This window comes from Scyliorhinus torazame, chromosome 16, assembly GCF_047496885.1.
Source record: "Scyliorhinus torazame isolate Kashiwa2021f chromosome 16, sScyTor2.1, whole genome shotgun sequence".
Lineage (NCBI taxonomy): Eukaryota > Metazoa > Chordata > Chondrichthyes > Carcharhiniformes > Scyliorhinidae > Scyliorhinus > Scyliorhinus torazame.
Window position 1 is genome coordinate 127,395,114 of NC_092722.1, and position 25,644 is coordinate 127,420,757.

The following is a 25,644-nucleotide window of genomic DNA, read 5'->3' on the forward strand; positions in this document are numbered from 1 at the left end:
AACAAAGAAAAGAAAAAGAACTTGCGTGGCAAGACATGAACATGGCAAGTCAATAAGATACAGAACTTTGTACACTGGATTCTTCCCGTACATGTCAGTTTCTGGATCATTCATGTGTTTTCTTGCTCAAATGCCCCCCAGAGAAACTCCCCTCCCCCCCCCCCCCCACGCACGAACGATGTCCCCCCCTCCCCCCCCTGGGTTGCTGTCGCTGCTGTGCGACCTTCATCTAACGCTCCGCGAGATGGTCTAGGAACGGTTGCCACCGCCTGTTGAAACCCCTGCGCAGACCCTCTCAAGGCAAACTTTATCCTCTCCAACTTGATAAACCCAGCCATATCATTTATCCAGGCCTCCACGCTGGGGGGCTTCGCCTCCTTCCACATTAGCAAGATCCTTCGCCGGGCTACTAGGGACGCAAAGGCCAGAATACCGGCCTCTTTCGCCTCCTGCACTCCCGGCTCGTCCACTACTCCAAATATTGCTAGCCCCCAGCTTGGCTTGACCCGGACTTTCACCACCTTAGATACTGTTCCCGCCACTCCTCTCCAGAACCCCTCCAGTGCCGGGCATGACCAAAACATATGGACATGGTTCGCCGGACTTCCTGAGAACCTCCCACATCTGTCCTCCACCCCAAAGAACCTACTCAGCCTCGCCCCCGTCATATGCGCTCTGTGAACCACCTTAAATTGTATCAGGCTAAGCCTGGCACACGAGGAAGAGGAATTAACCCTACTTAGGGCATCAGCCCATAGCCCCTCCTCAACCTCCTCCCCCAACTCCTCCTCCCATATACCCTTCAGCTCCTCTTCTTTCATCTCCTGGTATATTGCCGACACCTTGCCCTCTCCGACCCATACGCCCGAAATCACCCTATCTTGAACCCCCTGTGCCGGGAGTAGTGGAAATTCCCTCAACTGCTGCCTCACAAACGCCCTCACTTGCATGTACCTGAAAGCGTTTCCCGGGGGTAGCCCAAACTTCTCTTCCAGCACCCCTAAGCTCGCAAACGTCCTATCAATGAATAGGTTCCCCATTCTTCTAATCCCTGCCCGATGCCAGCTCTGAAACCCCCTCCATCCTTCCTAGGACAAACCGATGGTTGTCTCTGATCGGGGACCACACCAAGGCTCCTGTCGCACCCCTGTGCCATCTCCACTGCCCCCAGATCTTGAGCGTTGCCGCCACCACCGGGCTCATGGTGTACCTTGTCGGCGAGAGCGGCAGCGGTGCCGTCACCAGCGCCCCCAGGCTCGTTCCCTTGCAGGACGCCATCTCCAGCCTCTTCCACGCCGCCCCCTCTCCCTCCATCACCCACTTACGGATCATTGCCACCTTGGCTCCCCAATAGTAACCACCCAAATTCGGCAACGCCAACCCTCCTCTATCTCTGCTCCGCTCCAAGAACCCCCTCCTTACCCGCGGGGTCTTGCTCGCCCACACAAATCCCATAATGCTCCTGCTTACCCCCTTAAAGAAAGCCTTAGTAATCACAATTGGGAGGCTTTGGAATATAAAAAGAAATCTCGGGAGGACCACCATTTTAACCGACTGTACCCTACCCGCCAGCGAGAGTGGCAACATGTCCCACCTTTTAAAATCCTCCTCCATCTGTTCCACCAACCGCGTCAAATTATGTTTGTGCAGTGCCCCCTGCACAATGTCCGAGGGGGGCACTGCACAAACTTAATTTGCAAGTATCGAAAGCTCCTTTCCGCCCTCCTCAGCGGTAGGTCATCTGTCCCTCTTCCCTGGTCCCCCGGATGGATCACAAAGAGCTCACTCTTTCCCACATTGAGCTTGTCGCCCGAAAAGTCTCCAAACTCCCGTAGGATCTGCATTACCTCAACCATCCCCTCCACTGGATCCGTCACATACAGCAACAGGTCGTCTGCGTACAGTGACACTCGATGTTCCTCTCCCCCTCGAACCACCCCCTTCCATTTCCCCGACTCCCTTAACCATGGCCAAAGGTTCAATTGGTAATGCAAACAGCAGAGGGGACAGGGGGCACCCCTGCCTCGTCCCTCGATACAGCCGGAAACACTCCGACCTCCGCCGGTTCGTGACCACACTCGCCACCAGGGCTTTATACAGGAGCCTAACCCAACTAATAAACCCTCCCCCGAACCCAAACCTCCTCAACACTTCCCAGAGATACTCCCACTCTACTCAATCAAAGGCCTTCTCCGCGTCCATGGCTGTCACTATCTCCGCTTCTCCCTCCACCGAAGGCATTATTATCACATTTAGGAGCCATCGCACATTAGTATTTAACTGCCTACCCTTTATGAATCCCGTCTGGTCCTCGTGAATCACCCCCGGGACACAGTCCTCAATCCTCGTGGCCAACATTTTTGCCAGCAACTTCGCATCTACATTAAGGAGCGAGATCAGTTTATACGACCCACATTGCAGTGGATCCTTATCCCGCTTTAAGATCAAAGAGATCATCGCCTCCGACATTGTCGGGGGCAGGGTCCCCCCTCCCTTGCTTCATTGAAGGTCCTCACCAGCAACGGGGCTAACAGGTCTACATACTTCCTATAAAACTCCACCGGGAACCCATCCGGCCCTGGGGCCTTCCCTGCCTGCATGCCCCCCAGTCCTTTAACCAGCTCCTCCACCCTAATTGGTGCCCCCAAACCTGCCACCTCCTGCTCCTCCACCCTTGGGAACCTCAATTGGTCCAAGAATCGCCGCATCCCCTCTTTTCCCCTGGGGGCTGGGACCTATACAGTTCCTCGTAAAAGGCCTTAAAAGCCTCTTCACTTTCCCCGCACTCCGCACCGTAGTTCCCCTGCCATCTTTGACTCCACCTATTTCCCTCGCTGCCATCCTCTTACGGAGCTGATGTGCCAGCATCCGGCTCGCCTTCTCCCCATATTCATAGATCGCCCCCTGTGCCTTCCTCCACTGTGCCTCTGCCTTCCCTGTGGTCAACAGGTCGAACTCCGTCTGGAGACTTTGTCTCTCCCTAAGTAGTCCCCCATCAGGAGCCTCTGCGTAGCCCCTGTCCACCCTTAAAATCTCCCCCACTAACCTCTCCCTTTCCCTGCCCTCTCTCTTCACCCTATGAGCCCTGATGGAGATTAACTCTCCCCTGACCACCGCCTTCAGCGCCTCCCATACTACTCCCACCTGTACCTCTCCGTTGTCGTTGGCCTCCAGATACCTTGCAATGCACTCCCGCACACTTCCTTGTCTGCCAGCAGTCCCACATCCAACCTCCACAACGGGCGTTGGTCCCTCTCCTCCCCCAGCTCTAACTCCACCCAATGCGTGGCATGGTCTGAAATGGCTATGGCCGAATACTCCGTTCCCTCCACTTTCTGGATTAATGCCCTGCCCAGAACAAAAAAATCTATCCGGGAGTAGGCCTTATGTACGTGGGAGAAAAAAGAAAATTGTCTGGCCAAAGGCCTGGCAAATCTCCACGGATCCACTCCCCCCATCTGGTCCATAAACGCCCTAAGCACCTTGGCCGCCGCCGGCCTCTTCCCCATCCTAGATCTGGAGCGATCTAATGCTGGGTCCAGCACCGTGTTAAAATCCCCACCCATTATCAAGCTCCCTACCTCCAGGTCTGGAATACGCCCCAACATCCATTTCATGAATCCAGCATCGTCCCAGTTCGGGGCATATACATTCACCAGTACCACCTCCGTCCCCTGCAACCTACCACTCACCATCACGTATCGGCCTCCCTGGTCCGCTACTATGTTCTTGGCCTCAAACGACACCCGCTTTTCCACCAGTATTGCCACCCCTCTATTCTTCGCATCCAGCCCCGAATGGAACACCTGTCCCACCCATCCCTTCCTTAACCTGACCTGATCTGCCACCTTCAGATGTGCCTCTTGAAGCATGACCACGTCTGCCTTCAGTCCCTTTAGGTGCGCGAACACTCAGGCCCTCTTAACCGGCCCAATTAGCCCCCCCCCCGCCGACTAGCCATCTCCTATCTTAGGCCAGTCCCGTGCTCGGGCCTCCCGCACCCTCCAGTCCCCCAGGCGGGGAACCGCCGCCCCGACCACCTATTCCATTTTCAGTTCCCCCTTGGACAGTGCAGCAGCAACCCTAGAATCCCCCCCTCTCCCCCCCTTCCCTCCCCCCTCCCCCCCGCTAGATCCACATCTAGCTCTTTTGCTCCCCCCATATTACTTCCGTGAGTCAGCTAACTTCTGCTGACCCCGGCTTCCCCAGCCTTCCCGTTGATCTCCCCCGTGTGGGAGTCTCTCCTCCTTACCTTCCTCCATCCCCCCCCCCTCCTTTTTTTGCGCGGGAAAAAACCCGCGCTTTCCTGAACCAGCCTCGCCCCCTGTGGCGCAGCTCCTGTTGCGGCCATTATCCCAGTTCCCTCATCCCCGAGTCTCACCTCCCTCCAGCACCGACGCCCACATTCCCCATCATCATCATCTCGTCTACAGAAAAGAAAAAAAGGAAATTTTAGGAATTTTAAGCAGAACTCTACCCACATCCCCATCCATCATCCCACCCATGAAATATTCTTTACCCATATTTACAACCCCATATACGACCAACATCTCCCCCCACAGCCACATCCCCTCAGTTCGAGTCCAGTTTTTCCGTCTGAATAAAGGTCCAAGCCTCTTCTGGCGTTTCAAAATAATGGTGTCGGTCCTGATAAGTGACCCACAGTCGCGCAGGCTGCAGCATGCTGAACCGGACTCTTTTTTTATGCAGCACCACCTTGGCCCGGTTGAAGCCAGCTCTCCTCCTTGCCACCTCCGTGCTCCAATCCTGGTAGACTCGGATCACCGCGTTCTCCCATCTACTGCTCCGCACCTTCTTGGCGCATCTCAGCACGCTTTCTTTATCCGCGAAGCGATGGAACCTTGCCACTATCGCCCTTGGCGGCTCATCAGCCTTGGGTCTCCTCGCCAGGACCCTGTGAGCCCCTTCCAGCTCCAGGGGGGTCGGAGGGGCCTCCGCTCCCATCAGCGCATGGAGCATCGTGCTCACATACGCCCCGGCATCAGCTCCCTCCACTCCTTCGGGAAGACCCAGAATCTGGAGGTTCTTCCTCCTCGACCTGTTCTCCAGGACCTCAATTCTCTCGGCCCACCTCCTGTGTACCGCCTCGTGCGCCTCCACTTTTACTGCCAGGCCCAGGATCTCGTCTTCGTTGTCATTCATTTTGTCTTTCACCTCACGAAGCTCCACCGCCTGGGTCTTCTGGGTCTCCTTCAGCCCTCGATCGCCAACAGCATTGGCGCCAGCACCTCCTTTTTCAGCTCCTCCATACAGCGCTTAAGGAACTCCTGCTGGTCCGACCCCCATGCTGCTCGCTCTCCGCCCTCCGCCATCTTGCTTTTTCCCCCTCGATGTTGCCGCTACTCCAGAGCCTCTTTTTTTCGCCGCTCCACCGCTGATCTTGGCCATATATCGTAAGGGGGCACCTTACTGCACCTTCCCACACGGGATCAATTCAAAAAAAATTCCGTTGGGGCTCCTCTGGAGAGCCCGAAAGTCCGTTGTCGCGGGAGCTGCCGAAACGTGCGGCTTAGCTCCGCATCGCCGCAACCGGAAGTCCTGTTTCTAGTTTCACTGCATCCAGTTGCAGTCAACGTTGAACCAACTTACTTAACACATCAGGTGCCACCATGAGTTATGATCCTCTTTGTCCTGCAAAAGAAAAGGAAGTGTGTCAGTGAGTAGTGCGGTGCCATGTTTCTGTAAAGGTTGATTAACTGGAACTATGTGCAAGATGTGAGGCTTGTAGCAATGCTAATTGTGTGTAAGTACGATGAAGCTACAACATGAGTCAGGATTAATATAGATTATGGAAAGTGTGGTCATTGAGTATTGCGTAAGGCTTCGTGGGAGGTGGCATTTGAAGATACAATATTGAACCTTTTGCAGCAATGTATCCAGGTCTTCGGGGCTTGACACCTAACATTAATTGCCATGTTTACCTAGTAACACTGCCTTTGCAAAGTTTGTCTGGAGTGCCTTCTGGTCCTCTGTGAATAGTGCACATTTATCCTCTCCACCTCCAATACCACAACCTCCAGTGTTGCATTGGAACATTTTGGAGTTTACTCTCTGCCATGTTGTGCCATTATTGAATGCCCCCCATGCTAAAATCTCTTTTTGATGATATGCAGCACGTGTTGCAACCACAGTGTTTTAAGGATGCAGTCCGGCTTTACTTGACGTAGGCTAGATTTAATTCCTGCTAGCCTCTCATGTTTTTGCACCCCCCTGCTCAGGTGTGCAGCCACTTAGCAGTACGCTTGGCACTGGCTGTGAGCTGCAATCATTTAAATGAGATGGGGTAGCACACAATTTGTCTGCTATGTGCATTGGAAGCAACAGCCACTGGCTAATCCCGCAACACTATACCCACACCAATACTCGGCTCCCGATCTACATCCTCAAGAACCTTTTCAACATAGTAACTAGTGGTGTTCCGCAGGGATCCGTATTGGGACCTCCGTTCTTTGTAATATATATAAATGACTTGTAAGAAAACGTAGCGGGTCTGATTAGCAAGTTTGCGGATGACACTAAGATTGCAGGAGATGCAGGTAGTGATGAAGATTGTCAGAGAATACAACAGAGGATAGGCTGCAAAATTGGGCACAGAAATGGCAGATGGAATTTAACCCGGACAAATGCGAGGTGATGCATTTTGATAGATCCAATTCAGGTGGGAGCTACTGTTGCTAACTTTTGGTTAGCTCTTAATTCGTAATTTGCTCTGTTTGTTTAACCTTTGCTCTAGAGTCGCCAGGTATCTATGATACCGCCACGAGGTTCAAGTTCAAGTAATGATCAATAACTCAACACACCAATTAGTAGGATTCAAATCAAAACACTACTGATGCATAAACTCTACTTTCTAGACTATTCCTATCACTAAAAGGCCTATACTTAGCTTCGGACTGGCCCACCAGGTCAGAGGAACAAATGGCCTTTCGTTCAGGTCCTGAGTCTGCAGGATTCAAAAACTGGTATGGGCTGGTAGCTAGGAGTGCCTATCTCGTAGCGAGCGTTGACTGGAGACTTACTTGGTTGATGCAGCAGCTTAGACAGGTCATTCTCACGGGTTGATTCAAGTTGCTGAGTGACCCTGCCAAAGAAGGACGATTTGAACTTGGGAGCTTTACTTTATAGTCCCCAGGGGCTTCCCGCCCTTCGGGGCGGACCCCGTACCTGGTTCCAAATGATTGGACTGCGTTCCGATCATTTGGATCGATTTCTCCAATACTGGAGTTGTTCCTTGATTGCTGGGTGGTCCCTAAATGTCCGTTGGCCTTCCTTTGTCTTGGCTCCTGCTGGTGCCGAGGAGTCTGGCTTGGCTTTATTTACCTTAACTGTTGCAATTGTGCCTTGGAATTGCTCATTACTATGCAGATGGCTGCTGGTTTCAGTGCTGTCTGGTTTTTTGCAGGTTTCAATACACATGATTTCTGTACTTGCTAGTCTTTGCCTGTGTTGGCTGAATTTCCCTTCAGCCTTTGCGGTTCTCCATTTTAAGTCGGGAAGTGGCCACCCCAGGTGGCTACACTACAAAAATAAATGGCAGAATCATCAGGAGCATAGAGACACAGAGAGATCTGGGCGTGCAGGTCCACAGATCCTTAAAAGTGGCAGCACAGGTGGAAACTATGGTAAAGAAAGCATATGGCATGCATGCCTTCATAGGACGGGGTATCGAGTATAAAAGCTCGAAAATTATGTTACAATTATATAGAATGTTGGTTAGGCCACATTTGGAATACTGTGTCCAATTCTGGTCACCACACTACCAGAAGGACCTTGGAGGCTTTGGAGAGAGTACAGAAGACGTTTATCAGGATGTTGCCTGGTATGGAGGGTATTAGCTATGAGGAGCGATTGAATAAATCGGGGATTGTTCTCCCTAGAGAGGCGGAGGCTGAGGGGTGACCTGATAGAAGTTTATAAAATTATTAGGGATAAAGATAGGGTGAACATTTGGAAACTTTTTCCCAGGGCGGAAATGACAATTGCAAGGGGGCACAAGTTCAAGGTGAGGGGGGAAAAGTTCAGTGGAGATGGGCGGGGGAAGTTTTTGTACACAGAGGGTGGTGGTGGCCTGGAATGCGCTACCAAGTGAGGTGGTTGAGGCAGATACATTAGCGACCTTTAAGACTTATCTGAATAGGCACATGAACAGACGGGGTATAGAAGGATACAGGCGGTCGGTCTAGATAAGACTCGTGATCGGCGCAGGCTTGGAGGGCCGAAGGGCCTGTTCCTATGCTGTACTGTTTTTATGGTTTTGTTCTTTATAGTGGACAAATTAATCATGGTGTTTATGTGGCGGCAGAGGGGGGAAAGAACTTGAGGATCCAAAAGAAGGTCCTACAAAGGAAATGTGGGAGGCCTGGCCCTCCCGAACCTGCAGTTCTACCACTGGGCAGTAGAAAGAGTGAGGGAATGCCACCTTCAAAAGGTGGAGACAGGACGAGGGGACTGAAGGTTGGGGACATGTACAAGGACGATAAAGTAGCAACCCTGGGGAACTCACGGAGATGTTCCAGTTACCAAGAGGAAACGACTTGTGGTATATTCTGGTCATAACTAGTCATAAAGTTAAGGGGAGGACTCTCTATCGAAGCACTACACAGGCCGAACTTCACCTCCACGTGCGCAGGGCTGAGCATAATTCAGCTAAAGGTGGTGCACAGAGCGCCCCTAACCAAAAACCAAATGAGTGGGTTCTTACCGGAGGTGGAGGGCAAATGTGAACGGTGCCAGGGAGGCCCGGCCAACCACACCCACGTGTTTTGGGCTTGCGCCAGACTTGTCGGGTAGTGGACAACCTTTTTTGAGGCAATATCCAAGGTTGTGGGAGTGAGGGTGCAACCATGCCCAAAAGTGGTGGTTTCCAGGGTTTTAGGTCAGAACTCTCTATGGGGAGGGGGGCTGACAGCCTGGCCTTTGTCTCCCTGATCACCCGCCAGAGAATCTTGCTCGGTTGGCGATCAGCAGCACCAACCAAAGCTGCAGACTGGCTGTCCGACCTGGCAGAATTTCTCAGGCTGGAGAAAATAAAATTTGCCATCTGGGAGTCGGAAGAGGGATCCACAGCACATGGAAGGCATTCACTAACTTGTTCCAAGATCTGTTCGTAGCAAGCAACCAGATAAGTAAAGTGGGTGGGGGGTAGGTGAGGGGGGGGGGGGGGGTGAGTGGGTGGAGACACAAACGAGCCATGGGACAAAGAGGAAAAGGAAAGGGGGGGTGGTGGAAAGGGTAGGGGGGCAACGGGGGAGAGGGGCGAAGGCACGCAAATGAGAGGACAAGGGACAAAGCTGCAGGGGACTGGTCCGAGGGCAAGCTAAAGTCCAAACTGAACTGTAAATGGACATCTATAAATACGTGCTCTGGCCATACTGGGGATCATAACAGATTAAAGAGGGGCCACGGCCACAGCATGAGGGAAGAGAATTCCTGTAAATATATGTGCTGATTTTGGTTTGTCTTTATTATTTTCCTTTTTGGCGCGGTTTCCGTCATATGTAGGAATTTTGAAATATAAGATGTGCAAACCCAATAAAAATACTTTTTTAAAAAAATGTTACTTCATTGGTTGTAAAGCATGTTGAGATGTCTAGCAGTTGCGAAAAGCACGATATAAATGCAAATTTTTCTTCTGCCTCTCTGTCACCTTTAAGACGCTCCTTCATACTTACCCCTTTGTCATATCATTGGTCACTTGCCTTATGTGACTCAGTGTTAAGTTTTGTTTGATAACACTCCTGTAACCTTCCTTGGGACGTTTCACTGTGTTAAATGCACCACATGAATGAAAATGTTGTTGGAGTCCCAGAAAGCCATTTGCAGTCTCTACAGATTAAATAAAACATCACTGTTTCACGTGTTGCTTGTTCCTTGAATTATCATTTCAAACCTACACTTTTGTTCCATGATATTGAGAGCAGGGGTTTGAAGAGTAGGGGGGAGGGGACACAGACAGAATTCTGTGCTGTTTTAACCCTACCCTGCAGCTTCATTTTTATTAAACAGGCTCACTGCCCAGAAGTCAATGGAAACACTCTGACACAGGCTGCAGGGTCAGGTAAGGAGCCTGCAGCTGCCAGTGAGAGCGTGGTGGGGAGATCCGATCCCCTTCGGCTTCTGAAACAAATACAGTCTCTGGTTTCAAGATGATGAGCATAATTTGTTGACATCATCTTGATCGCTACTCAATTGAATTACTGTTTTCTAATTCATTGAGAGGCATATAGTGATGGACAAGATATGTCATATTTGAATAGGGCGGCATGTGGCACAGTGGTTAGCACTGGGACTGCAGCACTGAGGACCCAGGTTCGAATCCTGGCCCTGGGTCACTGTCCGTGTGGAGTTTGCACATTCTCCCCATGTCTGCATGGGTTTCACCCCCACAACCCAAAGATTTGCAGGTTAGGTGGATTGGCCACGCTAAATTGCCCCTTAATTGGAAAAAAAAATTGGGTACTCTTACGTCATATTTGAATTAGTGGGGGTAAAATGGCATGTCATCAAGAGATTTCATCAACTAGCTAAGTTGCAGAAGTATTGTATGCCTCTGATGTGTGGTTCAAAGGCAAATTTAGTTGTGTTGTACTACATGGAATTTATTGTAATAGTTATAATACTGGACTAAGAACCAAGAGTTTGCAAGTTCAAGTTTCACCATTGGAAGTTGTGAAGTCAAATTAAAACAATCTAATGATCTGTTGTTTAAAATCCATGAGATGTCCATGAAAGCTCCAAGTCAGGGGACATTTGTTTTGGCCACCTTTGCTTCACAAGACAGCGTACCACAGAATTGTATCACTTACTACAATCTTTTCCCAGCAAAGTTAAGGTTAACACAGCATGAAATTCTCAAGCTACTAAACCCTTTCAAACCAACATCTGGACACATTTGTCACATCAGGCAATTGGTAGTGCACATATGTATTAAATAAGTGACAAAAACTATGACAGGGAATTCCCTCGGAGCTACTATTTTTCCTTGTATAACTGGGCTTTCTGCCACATTACTAGGGAAATTACAGTAGCAACTCAAAAGGATTTCCAGCCAATGTGTTCGAGGTGAAACACTTTCATTGTTCAGCAATTAAAAAAATATATCAGCTGGACAACCTGCTGGAGCAGTTCAAGACTCACTCAAAGTCCCATGTGTGCATGTGGCACTCACTACCTTAATGTGCCCTGAGAAAACAAATGTTGCAAGTGCACCTATTTCCTGCGAGAGCCTGTGCCATGGGCAGAGCTTTTCACACTTCACCCCAAAAAGAGGCTTCTTCTACAATAGCATTTACTCAGCTATTGCTGATCAATTTTTCCACATTTATTGAAGAAAAAGAGTAGCCAAATCTTATCTAATTTCTATGTGCCTATGTGGAAATGAAACTTCATAGCAGGAAACGTTGAGCTACTGTTAAACTAAATGTATTTAAAATGATCTTTTGAAGTCTAATCAACTTGGGTATTCGTATCGTTGTTCTAATGAGCCTCATAGCATTTCCCAGAGTGAAATAATTAAAAAATTAAGGCTGAAAATTGATTTCCATAGAATTGCTACAGTGCAGAAGGAGGCCATTCGGCCCACCAAATCTGCACCAACCCTCTGAAAGAGCACCTTAGCCTCGTAACCCCACTTAACCTGCACCTCTCTGGACACTTAGGGGTAATTTTAGCATGGCCAATCAACCTCACCTGCACACCTTTCGATTGTAGGAGTAAACCGGAGCACCTGAAGGAAACGGGATGAGGTCCTACAAGCAGAATTTAGGGAGTTAGGAGCCAAGTTAAAAAGTCGGACCTCAGAGGTAGTAATCTCAGGATTGCTACCAGTGCCACGTGGTAGTCAGAATAGAAATGAAAGAATAGGCAGGATGAATGCGTGGCTTGAGAGATGGTGCAGGAGGGAGGGGTTCAGATTTTTGGGACATTGGGACCGGTTTTGGGGAAGGTGGGACTACTACAAATTGGATGGTCTACACCTGGGCCGGACTGGAACCAATGTCCTTGGGCGTCCTTTTGCTAACGCTGTTGGGGAGGGTTTAAACTAATGTGGCATGGGGATGGGAAGCAAATGAGGAGATTAGTGGACAGTAAGGAGGTAGTAACTAAAGCCTGTTAGGAACTAGATCATGAAGTCAGCGTGACTAAGGGGAAGAGTAGGCGGGGAGCAGATGATGAATGCAAACGGACTGGTGGTCTGAGGTGCATTTGTTTTAATGCAAGAAGTGCAGTAGGTAAGGTAGATGAACTTAGGGCTTGGATTAGTACCTGGGAGTATGATGTTATTGCTATTACTGAGACTTGGTTGAGGGAAGGGCATGATTGGCAACTAAATATCCCAGGATATCGATGCTTCAGGCAGGATAGAGAGGGAGGTAAAAGGGGTGGAGGAGTTGCATTACTGGTCAGAGAGGATATCACAGTTGTGCTGAAGGAGTGCACTATGGAGGACTCGAGCAGTGAGGCGATATGGGCAGAGCTCTGAAATAGGAAGGGTGCGGTAACAATGTTGGGGCTGTACTACAGACCTCCCAACAGCGAGCATGAGATAGAGGTACAAATATGTGAACAGATTATGGAAAGATGTAGGAACAGCAGGGTGGTGGTGATAGGGGATTTTAATTTTCCCAACATTGACTGGGATTCCCTTTGTGTCAGAGGTCTAGATGGTGCAGAATTTGTAAGGAGCATCCAGGAGGGTTTTCTAGAGCAGTATGTAAATAATCCAACTTGGGAAGGGGCCATACTGGACCTGGTGTTGGGGAATGAGCCCGGCCAGGTGGTTGAAGTTTCAGTCGGGAATTACTTTGGGAATAGTAAGTCGTCCTGCAGACGCTGCGACAACGAATGAACGGACATCGCGCGACAATCACCAGGCAGAAATGTTCCCTTCCAGTCGGGGAACACTTCAGCAATCAAGGGCATTCAGCCTCTGATCTCCGGGTAAGCGTTCTCCAAGGCTGCCTTCAGGACGCAGAATCGCCGAGCAGAATCTTATAGCCACGTTCCGCACACATGAGTGCGGCCTCAACCGGGACCTGGGATTCATGTCGCATTACATTCATCCCCCACCATCTGGCCTGCAAAATCCTACCAACTGTCCTGGCTTGACACAATTCACACCTCTTTAACCTGGGGTTACCCCATCTCTGGATCTGTAAAGATTTAATCACCTGCTAATGCTCGTATTCCAAGCATTGTCTGGCAACTTTGAATTTGTCTATATATTTGTTTCTGGAACATACCTCTTCATTCACCTGAGGAAGGAGCAGCGCTCCGAAAGCTAGTGACATTGAAACAAACCTGTTGGACTTTAACCTGGTGTTGTAAGACTTCGTACTGTGCTCACCCCAGTCCAACGCCGGCATCTCCACATCATGTAAATAGTAGGTGGGGGGGGGGGGGGTATAGCAACCGAAGGGTCGCCGGAAAGGGACAAATGTTGTGGCAAAATGCATTCTTTAAACCACAGGAATGAAAAAAGAACAGCAAAAGAGTTTCAAAAACAATTCTCTGAATGAGGTGCGTATGATCCGCGCCAGGGCGAGAATGGGTGGAATCCCTGGGTAGGCGGTGACCAGTGCCGTTGCTCCACTATCCGAGTTTGGCTGACCAAATGTTAAGGGGATCCCCAGGCAGGACGGGGATAAGTACCATTACTCCACTGCCTGAATGACCTTCCAAGAGCGGTAAGAATTTGGAAATATATGGGCTCCAACAAACTTGTTTCTTTAACTGCCATGTGGCGTCGGAAAAGTAGTTATGACTGCATCAAGAAAGTGTCCGTGAGGCAGACACACAAATCGTACAAGAGAGAACGTACAACATTTAAAACGAACTAAAAAAAACGGGCAGGATCCATCAGAGTATAGGACACCGTAAATCTCAATCGGTTCCTGACTCTCATCATCTGGACACCTCAAGGTTCCATTCCGAAAAGGGTCTCAAAGGGAGTCAGACTCAGAGTCATCACCATCTCCCGGGTGCCAAACTCGCGCATGGAGTTTTCGTGCTAATGCGGCGTGTGCCGATGTGGGGCCCATTTCATCATTCTGTGTCAGACGACAGGAATTATCACGGTGCCAGTGTTTCATGTTCCGTAGGGCGGTCGGGCAAGGGGGGTGTCGCAATCGTCGGGTGGTGGGTCAGGTTCCAGTGTGGGCAAATAAATTGTTTCAAAGGGGCTGAATATATCCTGATCGGTGTCTCTGGGGCTGTAGTGACTGGGGCCTGGTCTGTGTGTCCATTGTTCAGGTTTCTCAGGGGCTTCATTTGTGCTGTCGCTATCGCTAGCAGCCGAATCAAGCGTCCGTGTGAAATTTGATCCTGGGGGCGGGGTCAAGGTCGTGTCTGTGGACTTGCTGCTGCTGCTGGGGGAGGGGGGGATTGGGTTGTCAGTGGGTGGGTCCTCGTCTGCCATCGCCAATGAGAGGTGATGCGAGTGGCTGCACTGCGCTCCATAAACCTTAAGCTGATTTACATGGAACCATCCTGATTTTCCGTTCAGATATGTGATTTTATAAACTGAGGGGCTTACTTTGTCTGAGATTGAATAGGGTCCTGCAAATTTAGGGGAGCGGAATGAGTTGGGGTTGATCATCACTTGCTGTCCGACTTTTTACTCTGTCGGGTGTACTGTCTTATCAAAAGCAGGCCTTGCTCTGCTTTCGATTAGCGCCTAGTCGAACAGCTGCAGCGAGCAGTGCTGCTTTAATATTTTCTACCATGTGCTGGACTGCTTTCTCATGGGTCAGGGCGGTGACTGCGGGGCTGGCCAAATCAAGTCCAAATAAATACTCGGTACTCTTCATGGGTCGTCTGGTCATGAGGGTATGGGGGTATATCCTGTTGAACTTGACACCATGTTTCTAATAAACATCAGTGCGAATGGGAGCACTGTGTCCCATGTCGTGTTGTGCTGCTCTACTATTTTCCTAAGTGTGGCTTTCAGTGTCCGATTCATGCGTTCCACATTGCCGCTGGACTGCGGGTGATAGGCAATGTGGAACTTTTGCTTAATACCAAAAATTGTCATGACGTTTTTCATAACCCTGCCTGTAAAGTGCGAACCTTGGTCCGACTCAATACTACGGGGGGTGTCCCCATCTAGTAAAAATTTGCAGGGTTAGGATCTTTGCCGTGGCCTTGGCTGTATTTGTTCTCGAGGGGAACGCTTCGACCCATTTCGTAAATGTGCCGATTACCACCAACACATACTTGTATCCATTTCTGCAGGGTGCGAGAGGACCAATATAATCTAACTGACGGTTTGTCCACGGGCCATTTACAGGGCGGGTGTGTCGTAGCTGGGCTTTCTTCGCATATCTAGCCGGGTTTTGTGCACAAATCAAGCAATTTTCAACGTAATGGGATACGTCGGTTTTCAAATCAGGCCACCAGCAGAGAGGTCTGAGGTGGGCAAGGGTGGATTCTATCCCTTGGTGTCCATGTCCGCCATGGAATTTACAAATGATTTATTTCCTGCCCTGGGTGGGAACTACATAAATGCCATCTTTTAAAATGATGCCCTCATGGATCGTTAAAGAATTCCTAAACTTTTTGTAGGGAGTTGGGAAGTTTCCTTTTAAAATTTCCTTCAATGCCTCGTCTTCCTTCTGTGCCTGGGCTAAGTCCTGGATGTTGGTCTGTGAGACCTGAACTGCGTGTACTGGGGCACTCTCGCGGGGTTGCCAAAAGTGGCCATGTCGTGAGCCTGCCTTCGCTAGGGCGTCAGCTTTCACGTTACCGGGTGGGGAGGAACGATGGTGACTTCTTACTTTAACTATGCCATATTTTCTGCCTTTCGCTGTCTGGAGGATATGTCTGAGTAATGGGGCTGAGGGTAGGGGTTTTCCGTCGGCGGAAATAAATCACCTCGATTCCCACAGGGTAGGAATTCTGTTAGGCTGTTGCAGACGTACAAACTTTCTGAATATATGTCTGCGGGGGTCGGGAACGAATCGGGATGCTGGATAATGTAAGTGATGGCTGCTAACTCGGTTGCCTGCAAACCTAAGTTTCCAGGCATCTTTAAAGCGATCTCTTCTAAAGCGCGTCCCTGCGCGTCCTCTACATAAATACCACATCCTGTGATCCTTTTTCCATCAAGGACTGTGGAGGAGCCATCTACATAAATTCTCAATGCTTTGGTTGTGGGCTGGGTCGTCTGTGGTCGAATGCCTGTCTTTCTCGGTACTGACTTAGGAACAAAGGGGCCTGTACTGTGCTTGGGGACTATGATCTTGCACTCATGTGGGGTTCCTGCATAGTGCAAATTGTCGGCCGGAAACGTGTGCGTTTTTGTCCGTTTTACATAATGTTGCGTCCTTGTAGGAGTAGGGTCCATCGCGCTGCTCAAATTTGGCTGACTGTGCCGCCTTTTAGTCTGCCGTACAATAAAAGCTGTGTCGGGGTGTGCTCGGTCAAAATGGTTATTGGGTCGAGTCCGGTTATGTACGAGAAGTACTGTACCGCGCAGAAAACTGCTAGCAGATGCCTTTCGCAGGCTGAAAATCCCTGTTCTACTGGATCTAAAACTCGTGAGGCATAGGCTACGGGTCCTAAACGATCGTGCCTTTCCTGCAGGAGTACAGCCGAAAGGGATCGGTCGGTGGTCGCTACCTCTATCGCATATCGGGAGTGTGGATCTGGGGCTTGCAGAGCGGGGGCTGTGCTCAGGTCGCATTTCAATGCATCCACGGCGTCCGTGTGCTGTGGAAGCCATTTCCATGGGGCCTGTTTCTTTAGGAGCTCGGAAAGTGGGGCTGCTTTTGTGGCGAAACCGTCTATGTGGTTTCTACAATATCCAACCAGTCCTAAAAATGACCGGAGTGCTGTAACGTTTTGGGGCAAAGGCAATTTTACAATCGAGTCTATACATCTATGTTCTATTTCACGCTTGCCATGCGTGATGACCGTACCTAAATATGTGACCTTTTCCTGGAGGATTTGGGGTTAATTTTGCATCCAATTGTTGTGAGCAGTTCTAATAATTCTGAAAGAAGAGAAATGTGCTCTTCCTTGGTATCAGTCTGTAGGAGCAAGTCGTCCACATACTGAACAAGGCATTCAGGGCGGGAAAATTTTGATAAGCCGTTCGCCAATTGTCTGTGAAAAATGGAGGGGGAGTTGTGGAAGCATTGTGGAAGGCACGTCCATGTGTACTGCTGTCCCTGGAAAGTGAACGCAAATTTATACTGGCATGCTTTGTCCAGTGGTATGGACCAAAAGCCATTGCTAATGTCCAATACCGTGAAAAATTTTGACTGGAGTCCCTGTCGGGACTCGTGGCAACAGTGGGGGCTGCTAATGGGGTCACTTTGTTCAATTCGATGGTCAGTCGCCATGAACCATCTGGTTTTCTTACTGGTCAAATCGGGGCATTGTTCGTTGATGCTATGGGTCGAATCACTCCTTGAATTAATTAACTTTGGATTACCTTGGCTATCTCTCCCTCGGCTTGCTGGGGGAAGCCGTACTGTTTCTGGGGCTTAGGATCGGGACCTGTAATGTTAACCACTCCTGGGATTTTGCCGCAGTCGTGCTTGTGCTCGGCAAACGATGCTTTATGTCTGTTCAAGACCTCTCTAACTGTCTTGTCTGGTAATGGTTTGTGGATCAAACCAGTACTCTCCTACTGAACTAATCCTATGTGCATAGTCTCCTACTGTGAGTGTGGCGGGGGCTCGTGCTGTCCTAGCCATTTTCCATATACATCTATTAACTGGGTCGAACAAAAGGTTGTGTGCGCTCATGAAATCTACGCCCAGGATGTGTTCTGCTTCCTGGGGTAAATCTACTAACACGACCGAGTGTTTTGTTTGAATATTGCCAAGCTGTACATCCACAGGGGCTTTGATGTGTCCCTGCTGGAGGTGACCTGTAAAGCCACTAAGGGTAATGGTGTCCGTAGTGGGCCATATCTCTCTCTGGTACATGGTGGAGGAGTTTAATGTGGTTTGGGACCCTCTTGTGTCCCAAAGGAACACTACGGGGTGTCCCCGGACTGTGCCTGCAACTACCGGTCTTCCGGACTTATCCCGAAGGGTATCGCATCCCAAGTTGGAGAGCCCGAACACCGTCAATCGGTGCCATTCATTGCCGAATTATCTGGTCGGGCGCTAACACTGTGGATGGGTCTGGCATTGTTTCTGGGGGGGGGGGGGGGGGGGGGGGAACGTTTGTGTGCTGATTCCTTTGCTGCTTCGGGGGGGCTTGACATTCTCGTGCGTAATGTTCTTTCTGTCTGCAATAACATTCCTGCGTTTTAGGGTGCTGTGCGCTACTTCTCCGTTTATTTACTCATGCGGGATTTGGTGTGCCCTTACTGGATTCATTGTGGCGTCTACTCTCTCCTGCTTTGTCTTTCTCTGTACAGACTGTTCCAAAGCACTCGATAACCGCTTCAGAACCCACACTTCATTGTGTGCCGGGCCTGAGTGGTCGTAACTGGCCCATGCCTTCTGTCCTGCTTCTGTGGCATGGGATACTAGCGTACGGGTCCATTAGGAAGTATTGTCTGTTGATAAACGGGCGCGGGATAACTCACCGAATACCGCGGTAAAGTGGATCCAGAGGCGTCCAGCAAACGCTGTTGGATGCTCTCCCTTTTTCTATCGGCACCGGTTGAGTCCGTCTACCGGATCTCCTCTATTATAGCCAATGGCGTCTAAAATGGCTGTTTTCATCTCTTGGAGGCTACCTCCTCCTACATTTTGTGGGTCGGGAAGGACTGAACTAATTGGTCATCCTTCATACGTCCAAGGCACGTAACTATGAGCTTTACCTCTTCCTTTTCGTCTAAACCGTACATGAGGGTCCTTTGCTTCACTAGTTCGAAAAAGTGGTGTGGGTCTGATGTTGGGTGGAAAGTCTCTATCTTATCGCGGGCATCTCTTAACTGGGTGATGATTAATGTGGTTGTATACACAAAATCAGGTTGGTCTTTCATGGTGACCCTGCGCTGCGTAGTGATGGGGTTCATTGGGTTGGGCGCTGCCTGTGCAGTCGGTGGTGCGGGTGCTTTCCTTTTCGGGGCCTGGGGGGCTCTATTCTGATTCTCTGTCTCACTCACGTACCGTAGGGCCGTTTCACTGAGTTCCTGCCAATCGGGGCCGTCTTCCTGATCTAGCTGTGGGCCAAAGGTGTCTCTGAACCCGTTCTGAACAGATAGCAGGGATTGCAATTTTGCAATTTGTTGCCTGCACTTGGCATGATCCACCGAACTCTGCCTCTGTTCCGTGGTGGAACTGTGGAGTGCTCGGAGGGCTGCCTTCAAATCATCGCACTGTTTCCTCAATTGTTGTACCTGGTTCTCTGTTTCTTCTCTTACCATCAGAGCACGTTCCGTGTCCTGGTAAGCCTTATTGTTATGGGCCAGGGTTTAGAGAATCCCAAAGTGTATCATGGAGTTCACCTGACCCACAACTTTTAATAGATTGTGATATGGGGAGCACACGGCTCACTCTACAGGTATGGTACAGCAGAAAATGGACCAGTGGTTTTTAAAACAAAACAATGCTTATTCTATGAACTCAAGTTAACCTTTTTAAAACAAACAGTGAATATCTTAGCAACCAGTAAATCAAATACACCCCCCAAAGAATACAACACTAAGTAACCTGTATGCCGTCCTTTTAACATCCAAAAGGCTTAACAAACCTTCAAACAGGAGCACATTAGGGTTTACATTCAAGACTGAAAACATTTATAATTCTTCTGAATTCACCAAATGATCCATAGATAGTCTTTGGATAGCAGAGATCAACAGCAGTGCAGCTCACTTTTAACTTCAGATTCAGCTCACTGAAAAACACAGACGCACCCAAGTTCTTTCTCAAAATGAAACTAAAAAGCAGAAGTGGAGCTCAGCTCCACCCATACTCTGACATCACTCCAGTAACATGAGCAGCTCCATTTCTTAATGGTACATTTCTTAAACACCCATTTCTTAAAGGGTACTCTCACATGACATTATTATACTGAATTTGGAAGCTGCTAAGGTGGTCGAGACAAGATTGATGTGCCCTCTTGACATCATCCATTTCATTGTCCTTCGCCGCTAGCTGCTCCCAATCTTTCGCTTTCACTAATATCTCCCTCTCTACTTCTCTCCTTCTCCTCAAGCTACTTACGGAGCATCCTCACAACCTCCTCTGTGCCTCGCAATTGTGCCAGACAGGACACGATTGCCATCGGCTTACGAACCTTACTTAAACTTTTCTTGTGGATCTCGGTCAGGCTGTCCCACCAAGTCTGTTCTTTGCTGCCAGGACCCGTTTCCTCGTTTGCGCAAAATTCCGTCCATAAGGGCCATCCTTTCCCCTTTAGGTATCTCCTAATCTCTTCTTCACATACGGGATACTGTTCTGATCTGTTGGTCGCTGCGACCTCGCGCTCTTGTGGATGCAAAAGGCGTTCCATTGCCTTCATGGCCATCCCTACAATTACTTCTATCTCTACCAGAAATTTGGAACAAGGGGAATAAAGCAGTGGTGCAAACACAGGTACGGCTCAAGCTATTTTCCGGTTTACTCAACTCCCGAAAGTTTCACGCAACAAAATCTATTGAGTTTACCTTATATCCCTTTGATGGTATGCATGCAAATTACACACTTACGAATTTTGGAGGTTTGATCGATACTGGCTTCGCTTGTGATTTCTTTTACTTTGCCAATTTTGGACTCTAATTCAAACACTTCTGTGGGTTCTCTCAGAGTGACACGGTCATTTCTGGGTCGAGTCCCGTCAGATGTCGCCAATAACTGTTGCACCTTCCTTTTGCTGTCTTTTCCTGACGCTCTGTTCCAATTATGGCAATCAGGGAGTTTGCCCTCCTTTCTTTTGATATCTGTGTTCTAATGCTCAGAGTCGCCAGGTATCAAATGATACCAATACAAGGTTCAACCGGCTATCGATCAAAGAGCCTAACACCAGTTTGTTTGTTCAAGGTCAAGGGTACTTTATTTACACACAATTAGTCATGCAACATAAACACTACTAGTTAACTACACCTATCGACTAAAACAACCTGTACTTAACTTCAGGCACCCAGCTTAGGTCAGAGAAACAGTGGCCGCTGTTCGATTCTGGATCTATCGAGTCTGGAGAAGTAACTGCTGCTCAGCTAGGCTCATCCGTCTGGTAGTGAGCATTGAACTTGGGCTTGCTTCTGGTGATGCTGCACTTGGAAATGGTCGTGGCCGGGGCACTAGGTCCAAGAGGGGACGAACATATGGCGAACTCTCTTCTTATACTTGGGGGTTTTCGTGCTCTTTCGGGCGGTCCTTCAGTTTGGATCCCACTAATTGGGTGATCCCTGATCACTCTGTTCGATTCCTAACCAATAAATGGGCGGGGATCTGGATGGCTGGGCGTGTCCCAAGCGATCACTGACCCCGTTGTTTAACCCTTCCACTGAACAGGGAGTGGTGCCGAAATGTCTGGGACTGTACCGGTCGCTCAAGTACCAGTCCTTTGTTTTGGTGAAGTTGGGCCACAAATGCTAATCGGCCCCATCAACATGCTAATTGGTCGGAGTTTCGATACCGTCTGGACTTCTTGCTTGCAAATATACATTTCAGGCTCTGAGCCTGCCTGAGTCTTGCCTTGTCCATTTTGCCCTCTAGGCTTTGTGAGTTTCTGTGTTCCTAGTTGTAAGTGGCCATCCCAGATGGCTAAAATGCAATGTCTATATTTAGAATGTCATATATATTGCCTAAATTAGCTTACTTGGAAATTTGAAACTTAGGCCAAAAGGTATTGATTATTGGCCAGCTAACTCTGCTGTCGGTGAAGCTCAACTTAATGTTTGATTGCCTTAGGCATCAATGGTCCCCAATTGCAGAGATGCCTTACTAGCACGATCTTAAAAATATCTATTATAATGCAATTAATACCATTGCACGGTTAATTACAGCATAATATTCAATGGCCCAACATTACAAAATAGGCTTAGAAACTAACTTCACAGTCTATGTTTGAAGTGTTGCAGGTAGGAGTCCGGTGGTAAGGCTTCCCCTTTGGGGATATGATCATAAACGTGTACAGCCATAGCTCATACTGGTCAATTCTGCCTTTCTCTCCAGGTTACTTCCATGTTCAGTTATTGTTGTTCATGGTGAATGACATTCTTTCACAATCATCTCAATTTTAATTAACAGTGCATTTAAAAAAATTAGCTGTTATATTGTACACTCTCTTCAGCTTAGAGAGTTAGTAATTAAATAATCTATGGGAACACCTTTTACACTCTTTGCTTCTCCTTTGATCTAAAACTGCACAATGATTGATATTGTTCAGCCTTGCCAAGTACCATGAAAGTGCCCAGATATTTTATATATATATGAACTAAATTCAAAACATGAACAGAACTGTAGATGTAATTATATTCCTTGAACTTTCCAATCTTACACCTCCCCCGCCTCCCTCATACAACCCCTGTGGCACCTCATGCTCCCATGCTAAGGTATGGTAGTTCCATGCCCATTCATTCACCCACTATACTCTATGGAATCAATGAACCATATAGTGACAGAAGCATGTATTAAAAAAAAGCTTTAAAACAGTCATTCATTGATAACTTTCCACCTTCTAAAAAAACTCCTTTTTACTACAGGCCAATAAAAGTGTGAATCACCTGGACCATTTAAAGAATCACTCGCAGAAACTGCAAGCACATGAAATCTCTTTATCTTGTGTAAATAAGCATTGTGAAATTAACAGCATAGATCAGAGATCTATGATCAGAGATCAGAGAGCTGTCAGTCTCGCAATATTTTTCCTTGGGCTCAGACTCTTACTGAAGCCTTATTATGTATTCTTGGCTGAGAGTTCAGATGTCCATTAGAGTAAGAATGAATCTTTTTTGCTATCCTACATTTTGAGTGCCACTGACCCTTGATCATGGTTACCTATACAGCAGCACTACTTAGTCATGTTAATATGTGCATCAATTTTTCATGCTGCTCTGGTCAGGTTTTGCTTGCCAAAATCACTTAAATGGATCAGGTTCCCCATTCAATTTATAACATATCTGTTGCAGTTATATGCATAAGTATGGTAAACTCTACTGGGAATAACAAGAGGTATTATTCCACATTGTTATGGGAGAGGTGTTTTCAGAACCCAAAAATGTATCATGGAATTCAACCAACCTCCCCCTTTAATGGATTGCTGCTTTTGAAGCACACAGCTTGTTCCCCAGGTGTGATATTACAATTATGGACACGTGTTTTTTAACAAAAAACAATGTTTATTCTATGAACTCAACTTAACCTTTTAAATAAACATTGGATCCCTAAACACCCCTTACTTCAAAGATAACCCCGAAAATAATAGAACACTAAATAATCCCTCAAAATGTTCCTTCAAACATACAAAAGGCTTCAAACCTTCAAAACAGTAACACACCAGGTCACAGTTAATATATATTTTCTGTTGGGTGGCAGAGATATATCAGCTTGGTTGACTTCAGCTCCAGCACCTTGCTTTTCTTCCTGCAGCTCTCTGGAAACACACAGGCACATCCAAGCTGTTTTCTCAAACTGAAACCAAAAAAAGAAGTGAGCTCAGCTCCCCCCTGTGACATCATTTCAGTAATATGATCAGCTTCATCTGTTAAAGGTATATTACGTAAACATCCATTTCTTAAAGGTACTCTCACATGACACCATCCCCAAGAGAAAAAAAAAACCATCAACTTCAAGATGGTTTAATTTTCCACTTTTGCACCATCCACTAAGAAATGTACACAGTAAATATACCTTTTCGTTTAAAAAAAAAAACACACGCAAACAGGTATAATAATATAGTCCATTTTTCTTTGTTCTTCTTTTTCCAATCGAAATTCTTCCATTCGTCACATTCTTGACAAAGAATCGGCTATCACATTTTCCCATCCTGCCACATGTACTATTTTTAAATGTAACAATAAACTCCAGCCTTGCATTGTTATTCCGGAATCGCTCCAAAAACGTCAAAGGATTATGATCAGTATATATAATGGTGTCAGATGGATTGCTGGTCACATAAATGTGAAAATGTTGCAAAGCCAGCACCAAACTCAAAGTCTCCTTCTCAATCATCGAATACCTTTTCTGGTCAGAATTCAATTTCTTTGAAAAATTCATTTCCAGGAGCGGGAGAGAGAGAGGGAGCCGGAGTGCAGCTTGGGAATCGGGTAGGTTCTGTATATAAGTTGGGCAGTTGCTAAACCCGAGACACTACACTTGTAGTGTCCCCCACCCTTCCACCTCCTCTAACCTAAGTGCTTTAGTGAATATAAGGTAAGCTCTTCTTTTCTTTTTCTTTTTTCTTCTTCTTGTTTTATCTAGAGGGGATGGCAGGGAAGGCAGTGCAATGTTCCTCCTGCAGAATGTTTGAGGTGAGGGACACCGTCAGTGTCCCTGCTTTTTTCATATGTGGGAAGTGCACCCATCTTCAGCTCCTCAGAAACCGTGTTAGGGAACTGGAGCTGGTGCTGGATGAACTTCGGGTCATTCGGGAGGCAGAGCTAGTCATAGATAGAAGCTTTAGGGATGTAGTTACTCCGAAGAATAAAGACAGATGGGTGATGGTGAGAGGGGCTGGGAGGAAGCAGTCAGTACAGGGATCACCTGTGGTCGTTCCCCTGAATAACAAGTATACCGCTTTGGATACTGTTGGGGGGGATGACTTACCAGGGGTAAGCCATGGGGTATAGGTCTCTGGCATAGAGTCTGTCCCTGTTGCTCAGAAGGGAAGTGGGGAGAGGAGTAGAGCATTAGTCATTGGTGACTCTATAGTTAGGGGGATAGATAGGAGATTCTGTGAGAACGAGAGAGAGACTCGCGGTTGGTGTGTTGCCTCCCATGTGCCAGGGTCCGCGATGTCTCGGATCGTGTTTTCGGTATCCTTAAGGGGGAGGGGGAGCAGCCCCAAGTCGTGGTCCACATAGGCACCAACGACATAGGTAGGAAAAGGGATAGGGATGTAAGGCAGGAATTCAGGGTGCTAGGGTGGAAACTTAGATCGAGAACAAACAGAGTTATTATCTCTGGTTGTTACCCGTGCCATGTGCTAGCGAGATGAGGAATAGGGAGAGAGAGCAGTTGAACACGTGGCTACAGGGATGGTGCAGGAGAGAGGGTTTCAGACACCTGGATAATTGGGGCTCATTCTGGGGTAGGTGGGACCTCTACAAACGGGATGGCCTACACGTGGACCAGAGGGGTACTGATATCCTGGGGGGTAAATTTGCTAATGCTCTTCGGGAGGGTTTAAACTAGTTCAGCAGGGGTCTGGGAACCTGAATTGTAGCTCCAATATACAGGAGGTTGAGAGTAGTGAGGTCAGGAGTAAGGTTTCAAAATTGCAGGAGTGTACCGGCAGGCAGGAAAGTGGTTTCAAGTGTGTCTACTTTAATGCCAGGAGCATCCACTATAAGGTGGGTGAACTTGCGGCATGGGTTGGTACCTGGGACTTCGATGTTGTGGCCATTTCGGAGACATGGATAGAGCAGGGACAGCAATGGTTGTTACATGTGCCGGGGTTTAGATATTTCAGTGAGCTCAGAGAAGGTGGTATAAGAGTGGGAGAGGTGGCATTGTTAGTCAAGGACAGTATTACGGTGGCAGAAAGGACGTTCGA

At 48.2% G+C, this 25,644-nt stretch overlaps 1 protein-coding gene across 7 annotated transcripts in view; it reads left to right on the plus strand.

The window, feature by feature from the left end:
* pcgf5b (polycomb group ring finger 5b) overlaps window positions 1-25,644 on the plus strand; it is a 340,525-nt gene that overhangs the window by 287,319 nt on the left and 27,562 nt on the right. The window contains exon 9 of one of the 7 annotated variants that reach the window (XM_072479031.1): window positions 10,027-10,158. The exons of 5 other annotated variants lie outside the window; for them this stretch is intronic. In XM_072479031.1, coding sequence (XP_072335132.1) covers window positions 10,027-10,158 — 132 coding nt within the window. Of the gene's footprint in view, window positions 1-10,026; window positions 10,159-24,152; window positions 24,279-25,644 lie in introns of those variants that run through there. One more of the 7 variants, XM_072479029.1, reaches the window with a different exon arrangement.